Here is a 10,829-nt window from a genome sequence, read left to right as displayed (position 1 = left end):
AAAGCCTAACTAAAGGGAACACTAATCACCATAGTGGTGACTTCAAAGGAATCTAAAACAAACACAAACTGTAGATTTAATGTGATAAATGTTGTGGTAAATATCCATTTGACTTACACGTCACATCAGAAAGAAGATTTGTCTACTAAATCACTTGTGTCGATGCTGGAATAGTTTAAAGGGGTCATATGATGAAAATGTTAGCATTGCCACTTTGTAGGTTTGAGCAAAAATGTGTCGTTTTGGGTGTGTTTTTTAAAATGCAAATGAGCGGATGAAGTGCAAACACTGATCACAATGATGGTGGTTTGTTGTAATTGAAACTCTATTGTGCTGTCAAGTCCAAAAATGTGTCGTTTTGGGTGTGTTTTTTAAAATGCAAATGAGCGGATAAAGTGCAAACACTGATCACAATGATGGTGGTTTGTTGTAATTCAACTCAATTGTGCTGTCAAGTCCTTCTTTTCTCTCTCTTTCTCTCTGCACTAAACGGCAGTGCAGTGGTTGGAGAGTTCAGATTAAGGAGGCGGTATTATTCTAATAAGATATCCTTATGACATCATAATGAAAGCCAAATTTCAATGACCTGTTTTTGCTCACACCTGCAAAGTGGCAATGCTAACATTTTCATCATATGACCCCTTTAACACTTGTATCTTGTTCTGACAGCATTTGTTTAGAAGTTAAACATCATCCATGTTTAGAAAATAACTCAGCAAGCAAGTTGTAATTTTAGGTTTCAAACAGAGATGGTGATAGAGAGGCAAAAGTGAAAGATTGCAGCAGGGGTTATTGCACCCATAATGCAACATGTTATTAAAAAAAAAAACAGAAAAATGCCTGTAAAACATAAATACGGAAAATTCCTTCATATTTACACAGTACTTTGTCCGTTTTTTTACAGATTTTTTTTAGAGTGTAGGTCAAGTTGAGGACAATAGTCGAGTCTATTGACCTCCATCACTGCTGGTCTTTTAAAAATAACATTCACACAAGCTGTTTCTTTTTCTTCCTTTGTGGGTTTACTGGCTAAGCTGCTTCTTCTTTGACTGTTCTACTGCTTCTTCAGGTTACACGCATAAATACACATCAACGGACGTCGAGAAAGAAGTATAAATGAAAACTGATGCGTAGCATATGGCGTACGATCTACATACTACACAAGAGTATAAATCGCCCTTAAAACTGCAAAAAGACATTCAACCCCTTAAAGGGGACATATCATTAAAATCTGACTTTTTCCATATAATTGTGTCCGTGAAAAAGATAAACCCAGTAACTTAGTTTTGGTAAACAATTCTCTGCAAGCATGTGAAAAAATAGGTCATTGTAATTTGGCTCCTATTGTGATGTCAGAATAGGATAATACCCCCCCATCTGCACTATCGAACCACGGCACAGCCATTTAGTACAGAGAGAAAGAGAGAGAGAGAAAATAATTCACAGCACAATAGAGTTTCAATTACAACAAACAACCATCATTGTGAGCAGTGTTTGTCCTTTATCCGCTCATTTGCATTTTAAATGACACACGCCAAAACCTACAAAGTGGCAATTTTAACATGCTGTAATTAATTATCTGTTTGGTATTTTGAGCTAGAACTTCAATTACACACTCTGGGGACACCAAAGATTTGTTAACATCTTAAAAAAAATTCTCATAATATGTCCCCTTTAAGCTGTGGTTCACACCTGCGAAAGGAAACTGAACAACAGGCTTTTGTTTGAGGAAAGTGTGAAATGGGTGAGATCTTATGGAAGATGAGTGTAAGATGAGTACCAGTAGGACTCCGTTTCTTCAGTTCAACTAATGTAGCACAACACTAAACCTTGAAAACCATAAAATTAATATTTAACACATTAAGATCAGTGATGGGCAGTAACGCGTTAGAAGTAACGCGTTACTGTAATCCGATTACTTTTTTCAAGTAACGAGTAAAGTAAGGGATTACAATTGCAAAACCAGTAATTAGATTACTGTTACTTTCCCATTAGCAGGCTGCGTTACTGCGTTATTTTTTAATCTTGATTTTGTTTCGTGAGACTCTCTCGTGTCGTGACGCGAGTCGAGTGACAATGACGTATGAGCGCCGCGCCGTCAGTCAGTGTATTGTTGAACGTGAGAAGACAACATGGAGCGCGGAAGAGAACAAGACTATGCAGCGTTCAGTGCTTGGAAGTACAGACATTACTTTGAGTTTAACCCAGTTAACGGTGACAAAAACATCAGCGTCCGCTGTACACTCTGCGTGGGAATAAAACTTTTATCTACAGCGAAAGATTCCACCTCAAATCTAAGCAAACACCTAGCAAGCCGGCACAGGAAAGTGAAACTTACTGAAAATATCCCTGAACCCCCAGCTGACATGACCGCTGCGGGTCCATCTCATACACGTTCACGCGAAATCTGATGTAACTTAAAACAACAGACTATATATCTGTATTTCATGGATTATACGCATTTGTGGACAAGCTGTGACCGCTGCGGCTCCATCTCATACACGTTCACGCGAAATCTGATGTAAACAACAGACTACTATATTTCATGGATTATACGCATTTGTGGACAAAAATTGTCATTTGATGAATTTTATATTTCATGTGTTATTCATCTGAAACAGACCGGATTCGACTCGCGGTCGTTATAAGGTAAGAAGTCCCGTTTATATTTTGCATGTTGTCATCTGGACTTCTGTAACAAAATAACTTACTACATTTATGATGCTATATAGCATATAACGTTAGCCTATGATATGTATCTCAAAACAGAGACCATACTCTGATGCTAAACCCGTAGACCTTTTAAACGATGTATAGTAATGTTGATATTAATATTATTAATGTTAGCAGGCTTAAAAAAACGAATTAGTGCGCGTCGAGAGGTTAAAACAGAGAATGTTTCATTTGATTCAATTTCAGATGATGGATGCAGAAAGAATAGAATTAGGCAGAAAGGTCTTGGTCCGGTTGCATAAAGCACCTTAAGTTTTTCCCTTAAGTATGACACTAACCCACAGTTAGAGAATAATTTAAAGGTGTTGCATACAGTATAATCCCTGAAATGGTTATCTTAGGTAAGGGTAATCGTTAAATGTTTCACGACAGCGACCCAGGTTTATAAAATACTATTGTTGCCATGGAGATGCAACAGAAAAAGCTTAAGGTTTTTTGCAACACCCTTAAGTTTAAATGAAACATAATGGTGAATTTAAGGGAACATTACACTTAAAGGGACACTTCACCCATTTACATTAAGCTTTGTATAGTTACAACCCCAGTCATGTTTTTGAATGGTCATGCATCATTTCCTCAGTTTCTGCTGAGACAGGAGAAATACAGATTTCAGTGTTGCACTTCCTTCTTTCAATGATGTAAAAATCATCATTTTGCATCATTGAAAGAAGGAAGTCAAATATCTTTGTTGAGGGGAGTGAGACTACAAACACCCCTTTTCTCGGTCAAATAAGCACCAAATTCTAAATGTATGTTACATTTCGACTACAAATATGACACACTTTCAATAAAGATTAATGTTTCTACGGGTGAAATGCTCCTTTAAGGTACTTTATGCAACCGGGCCCTGTTGCTTTATACTGTGTAGCATATTCAGGTCGTGCATCATGTTTTTGAAAAGTAATTAGTAAAGTAACTAGTAAAGTAACTAATTACTTTTGAAAATAAGTAATCAGTAAAGTAACGGGATTACTTTCATAGGGAAGTAATCAGTAATCAGTAACTAATTACTTTTTCCAAGTAACTTGACCAACACTGATTAAGATATGTCTTGGCCATCAAACACATCTCTTCATTTAAAAATGAGTTAAAGATTTACAAAGGTTACAGGTTCAAAACACTTTTGTTGATTTTGATGTTACGTGCATGCTAACACACTTTTTGCTCTTCAAATACATGTGTCTAGTTGAACTCTTAACACAGCATATATGTCTAAATAAGGAAGTGACACTAACATCTATAAATATCATATTAGATGCTAATCTGATGTTCCTGCAGTCCTGATCTTCTGACTGTTGCTCCTCAAATTTTTGGGATTTCTACTGATGGTGAAGTTTGTTGCTGTGTTTTTAAATCTGGAGACATTAAAGGATTCATTATTTTTGTTATATTCCTGTCTTGAGTTCCTCTTATGTTTGTCAGATGATGGCACAAATGTCCAGGAAGAGGAAGATAAAAATATTTATACGCTGTGTGCAGCATATTTAAGTGTGAACACCACCAACACTCTGTCACTTGAAACCGCCTGGAGAGTTTGTTCACTTCTTATTTGTATATAGATATAGATGCTCATTAGCACGGTAAGGTCATTTTTTACATTGTTTAAAAGGGGTCATATTATGAGATATTTTTAAGACGTAAAATAAATTTTTGGTGTCCCCAGAGTGTGCATGTGAAGTTTAAGCTCAAAATACTCCACAGCTAATTTATTATAGCATGTTAAAATTGATAATTTGTAGGCCTGAGCAAAAGTGAGCCGTTTTTGGGTGTGTCACTTAAAATGCAAACACTGATCACAATGATGGTGGTTTGTTGTAATTGAAACTCAATTGTGCTGTCAAGTACTTTTTCCTTTCTCTCTTTCTCTCTGCACTATGGCAGTGCTGTGGTTGGATATTGCAGATAAAGGGGGCGGTATTATTGTAATTCGCCTTACTACCTACCTCACAAAACAGGCAAATTCTGAACGACCTAATTTTTCACACACTTGCAGAAAATGGCTTACCCAAACAAAGTTACTGGGTTAATCTTGATTACATTTTCTAGGTTGATAGAAGCACTGAGGACCCAATTATAGCACTTAAAAATGGAAAAAGTCTGATTTTCACGCTATGACCCCTTTAAGAATTAATCAATCTGTACAACTTTGAATGAGATTAGACAGATAAGACTTCGAAAATTTAACATTCTCTCATTAAATCAAATGACGAAGAAATTAATGTTTGTGATGATGTCATGATGTATATATTTTGATGTCATGACTGTAAGTGTATGTTTTATGATTGTAGAGGTTTGATATGGAGATGTGTTTCAGAATATCTCTGATGTCTCTGCTCATGACTGCTGGTAAGTGCAGATCACACTTCACGCTTCACACTTATAGACTCACTTTATACACTTCATGTCTTCATTTCTTTTAAAAGCCCTCATGAATAAATTCACTTTTTTATATAACATGACATGAACTCTAGGAGTGTTTAAGTGATGTTTAGTAAGAAAAAAAGATTTGCCAGTACTCAATTGTTTCCTCATCTCTGTGTTTCAGATGTTGAGAGTCAGTATCTTCTTGAAATGAATTACAGCCCTTCATATGTTTGTGCATTAAGGGGATCAACAGTGACAATGCATTGTGCTTTACAATATCCTCTTGGTTATCCGGTCACAACAGCCTTCTGGACCAAATCAGTTTATATACCTGGAACAGAACCACAAAACCTGTGTTTAGACACAAATTACAGAGAAACGATTCTGTGTCACAATCAACAGACTCCGGGTATTACACTGACACAAGTGACAGAAGCTGATAAACACATCTACTACTGCATATATACAACAAACTGTGGATACAACTGTAACAATGTATGGACAGGAGTTCCTGGAGTTCAGCTTGATGTCACAGGTAATGAAATAAACCATACAACAATGTAAACACACAAAAGGACATTTATTTTTTCATATTAATTAACTTAAGATTGACTTCATTCTGTAATGACATTGATCAGAGGATTTCAGTGATGATGATGATGATGATGATGATGAACTAGAGAGTTTGTTGTTGTTGTGCTGTCAGACCTGCAGGTGGAGACAAATCAGAAAGTGAAAGAGGGAGATTCAGTGACTCTTACATGTAAAACCACCTGCAGACTGACTGAAGAAACAAAATTCATCTGGTACAGAAACACACAGAGATTCACTAAAGGAAGAATTACATTGAATCAACTTCACCTGCAGTCAGTCAGTCGTGATGATTCAGGAGTTTATAGATGTGCTGCTGCTGTAAGAGGATATGAACGTCTCTCCTCTTCTGGTGTTTATCTTAGAGTAGGAGGTGAGTACACATTTATTTACAGTAAATTTGGAAAATATTTCTTTTTATATTTTGTTTAAATCCAAGTTATAATATTTGATGTTTTTTATAAACAGTGCAGTTGAAAATGAAAGATTTGTGTAGCGTATTTAATGATTTATTTCTGTTTTGTGTTTCAGATGTTGATGGTCAGCAGGATTGGGGAGTGAATTACAGCTCTTCATATGTTTGTGTATTAAGAGGATCAACAGTGAGAATAAACTGTACTTTAAAATATCCTTATGGCCATGTGGTCAATAAAACCTTCTGGACCAAAACTGCATATATACCTGATACAGAACCACCTGACCTGTGTTTGGACCCAGTAAACAGAAGAGGAGTTCAGTGTCACAGTGAATATAAAGACACTCACAGCATCACTTTGACAGATGTGACAGAAGCTGATAAACACATCTACTACTGCAGATTTATAACAGACCAAACAGGTGGTAAATGGACAGGAACTCCAGGGGCCTCATTTATAAAGCGTTTTTACGCACAGATTTGATCTTAGACCCTGCGTACGCTCAAATCCACTCAAACGCTCAGATTTATAAAACTTGTCTTTGACGTGGAAAAGTACTTACCTCCACGTCAGGTTCCGACTTGACGTACGCACGTTTCCTTGTGGCAATATTGCAGTATTGCAGGTAGGCATATTCGAAACTTTTTGTTTTGTACCTTTTGTGGTCAACATACAGACACATTTTTTCATTTGTTTTGGAGTTGTCCTTATTCAAAAAGCAACAAAAAAATGGTTAGATTTGCCCTCTTTTTTTAGAATTCATATATTTTGCTTAAGACTTTGTTTGGAAAATATTTAATTAGTTTTTTTTCTCTTATGATATCTTATTACATAAAAAATATTATTTGATTAATGTGTCACTTTTGTTTGCAACGTTTATTATAAATAAATGTAAATATGGTGATTATAAACCATTATTCCGTATTTTTTATTAGAAGTTAAGCAATAGGCTACCTAAAATCTATTAATAATCTGATAAACAAGAAAGCTGCTAAATGTATTGATGTATGTCAGCATTTCCATGCTTTTATTTCATTCTTTTTCTCTTTCATCCCCTGGCTAATGTAAAAAAAGTGTTGAATATGTTTGATAAAAAATAAATAAATATTCGAAACGTTTACAGCGTCAACATCATCTGTATAAGAGCTTAGACCGGGCACAAAAAACCATAACCGAAGCTTCTGCACGTTGTGTCCGAGCCCGGCCCGACCGACACATTACCGACAATGTTTTAATAGTGCGCCGTGACGTTCTCAACTACAATTCAGAGTTGTTTTAATTACAGAAATCTGTTTAGAATTATCTTAATGAACTAATGCAACAAGGACGAAGCGTGTAAACTGCGCTGTTTGTTTATTCAGAATAGAAACATAAAAACATGCAACAATGATGCACACAGAAAATTAACAAGAATGAACTGTGGAGAAGGCCTACTAGGCTGCTCCAAAATAATTTAACCAGGTTTTAGAATATATTTTAAAACAAAATATGTTGGCCTATTTTGATATTTTAAAATGTAGACCTATTCTAATGCAAAAAGATGGCGCCCAAGCTATATGTTCAGGAAACGATTTTGTAGTTCGTCATCTTTTCAAAAAATATTTAAAAATATAGCAAAATTGTTTCGCGGTGTTTAACCCACACGTAAATGTTACAGAACATGCGCTTTATTGAATAAAAGTAAAACCGATCGAATTTAATGATTAAAACGTAGTGAAAGGAACTAAATTGTGAAGCCTCGATGTATCAATAAGGGACATGCGACATTTAAGAGTGATGGGTATTTCAAAAATTAATATAAATTATTCCCATGCATCGATTTTAATGTTATACATCTGTAAATCCAAATGAATCAATATGGAATATATTCCGACAGTTTAAGATACGATCTTTGAATTTTAAAGTCGAAAATATCGTATTTTAACACCGCCGCGCAGGAGGCATGGCAAACTGAAACAAAACTTTAAAGACACAAATATTACGTTTAGCCTACGTGTAAAACTATATTTAAATGAAACCCGTGAATTGAAAGATCCACTAATAATCGCCTTAACTTGAGTGATGTCAATAAAGTTTCCATGTTAGAATTTAGAAATATTAAAAACTTAAGCAAACGACAACAAATATGTTTTCTTACCACTCGCCATTGTAGCAGTCAGAGAATTTGGCCTTTGAAAATGTAATATTTATATGCTAATGAATTAAATTAGGGGCGTTTAGAAGGCGGAGTTCTAAGAGCATTCAGCTGCGCACAATTTTAAGATCATTTGTGATTTATAAACCGCACATCTGGAAAAGAGGCGTACGCACGGTTTTTTGTGCGTATGCTCATTTTCTCTGAATCACACTTACGATCATTTCAGAAATGGTCTTAGATGAAATGTAGGACAGTTCCTACGTCGCACTTTTATAAATGAGGCCCCTGGAGCTCAACTTGATATCACAGGTAATGAAATATACCACACAATCATATAAACACACAGAGGACATGAGAGATTATATTATGAAACTCTAGTCTTAAGAAAAAATCATAAAGTTGATGTTATGGTGATATCAATATATTTTACTCTGTATTATTACACGGCACTATGGAATGCTTGATTCTGATTGGTCAGTGGCGACATTTCAAGGTTTGTTATTTACAAAAAACAACCAATGTAATAACACAGGCCTTTTCCTTGTACTCTCAGTCATGACAGGTGCCATATAATACTTACAAATTTATAAAAATATGCACAATGCATAACACATATGAGTTTTACATACAAATGCATGTTCGAACTTGTTTGACCTTTAAACCTAAATGCATCGTGGCCTACAGGAAACATATTTTACTTCCAGAAGGTTTGCATTTCTTAATTGAGTTTATATCATCACCCTGTTGGTATATATTCTGTTATAACATCCCATAAATGACATTAGAGGATTTCAGTATAATGATGATTGACTAACAGAGAGTTTGTTGTTGTTGCAAGTAGAGGTAACTGCAGACTGGAGCAATGGGCGTGGCAAGAGGTCGGAAAGAAATGGGGCGTGCCACGAGGAAAGGGGCGTGCCGTAAGGTCTTTTCAATTGGACGCGAAAAGCTTCCTGATCCGCATAAAAGCGAACCATAAACTTAATCACTATATATTATGTTGCTTGCTGATGTATGTATATAAACAATTTTATCGTAACACACAGAGCAACACTCACACGCTGTTTGCTGATTCACTCACTTCTTTTACTGCTTTATTCAGTACAGAACTCACTCTAATATAGAACACTGTTGCCCCCTAATGGCAACTCTTCATATAGCACAACATTTAGCTGCATATATAACACCATACAAAATAAATTTCTTTCACTGTTAAAATAACAATAACGATATTGAGAATACATTCAAAAGTACGTTACCTTAGACACCTTCTGTATATCGCGGGTTACATGACGTCATCACCACCGCAACTTTTTTAGGATCAATCATTAAAAACATTCATAATGTTTGTGATAAATGCACTTTTTGTAAAACATCACTTAAAGATATTAAATATTTATTTTTGTATTGCCCCTTTTCTATTTCATTTTGAACTGACTTCAAAATAGGTATTCCTAAAATAGAAATTCCCAGTATTAGAATTTAGAACGACATTTTACTTTGTTTCCAAAACCCATATTTTTCTGGAAATAATTATATAACTAAATTATTTTGTCGACGTTTTATATGCATAATACACAAATAAAAGAAACCCTCCTATATTAACTTTTATAAGACCTCGCATTATACTTGGAAACCCTTTCAAACATGAGATCACAAAACAAAAAGTTTTTGAAAATATCTATAACTACTTTGATTCATAAACTTTTATTTTTGTATTCATTTGTATTTTTCATGTTATACTTGTTATTCTCCGATTTACACATTTTGAGCTGTATTTACAATGCTTTGTATTCATCATTTATTATTGCATTATACTTGAAATTTCTGTATTTGAACTAAATAATAAAATAAAAAATAATTAAAAAACAAATTATTATTTTAAAGATAAAAATGTATCTAAAAGTAATGTTATTTTTATAAAAATGGTACAGTAAATTTTTGGCTGTATAAAGGCATATACGTGTTTGATCAAACACTCACCATATAATTATTAAATGAAGTAAAAACGGTCACATAAACTTATTTTAAGTGACATTAATCAATTAAGCAAAACAAACACCATTTTATCCAAAAAACATTTATTCAGTCATTTTTACAATATTTTTTTGAAACGACAATTGAAGTTGTCATCAAAGGCTTGTGTTCTTGTGTTCAAAACTCATTCATTCGAACAGAAGCCATCAAACTCTCTATCTTAACGCACAGTGACCCCCTTCATGGCGTACCGCGCGAAATCTGTGGCTTTGCAAATGGCTTTGTATCTTGCGATATTCACAAGGTCTAACAACACTGAGAGCACAGAAGGGACATCGACATAAATCGCCGACTCGGATGTCTTCGATGCAAATGCAGTCATTAATTTTTCTCACTGTAACATGTATCTGTCAACAACAATTAAATAATCCCCGAAGCTGAAAAGACGTCAAGCAAAGAGACCATCAAATTATATCGCACATGTATTATATCCATCTTCTTCTTTCCTTCAAAAGAAAATTACGATTTCTTTTTAGCTAAAGGAAATGACGTATAACTATGGTTACGGCTGATTGGCCAACGCAGTTGCCAGGAGAAAGCTCCTTTGACCA

General features: G+C 34.9%; 1 protein-coding gene across 1 annotated transcript; it reads left to right on the top strand.

Moving 5' to 3' along the window:
* Positions 1–4,011: 4,011 nt before the first annotated feature.
* LOC141357253 (uncharacterized) lies at positions 4,012–6,810 on the top strand. The gene is made up of 5 exons (XM_073860174.1): positions 4,012–4,313; positions 5,022–5,079; positions 5,279–5,632; positions 5,804–6,061; positions 6,220–6,810. Exons 1-5 carry the CDS (start codon positions 4,299–4,301, stop codon positions 6,585–6,587), a joined length of 1,053 nt encoding a protein of 350 aa, XP_073716275.1. The 5' UTR covers positions 4,012–4,298; the 3' UTR covers positions 6,588–6,810.
* Positions 6,811–10,829: the final 4,019 nt, after the last annotated feature.

The sequence above is a fragment of the Misgurnus anguillicaudatus genome, chromosome 3 (genome assembly GCF_027580225.2).
Source record: "Misgurnus anguillicaudatus chromosome 3, ASM2758022v2, whole genome shotgun sequence".
Lineage (NCBI taxonomy): Eukaryota > Metazoa > Chordata > Actinopteri > Cypriniformes > Cobitidae > Misgurnus > Misgurnus anguillicaudatus.
The sequence above is the reverse complement of the archived record's forward strand: the minus strand, read 5'-3'. Positions and strand labels throughout refer to the sequence as shown.

Coding starts and splice junctions, on each gene's coding strand:
- LOC141357253 (XM_073860174.1), top strand. Junction 5,633..5,803: donor AGTTCAGCTTGATGTCACAG/GTAATGAAATAA, acceptor TTGTGCTGTCAG/ACCTGCAGGTGGAGACAAAT. Junction 6,062..6,219: donor TGTTTATCTTAGAGTAGGAG/GTGAGTACACAT, acceptor TTTGTGTTTCAG/ATGTTGATGGTCAGCAGGAT.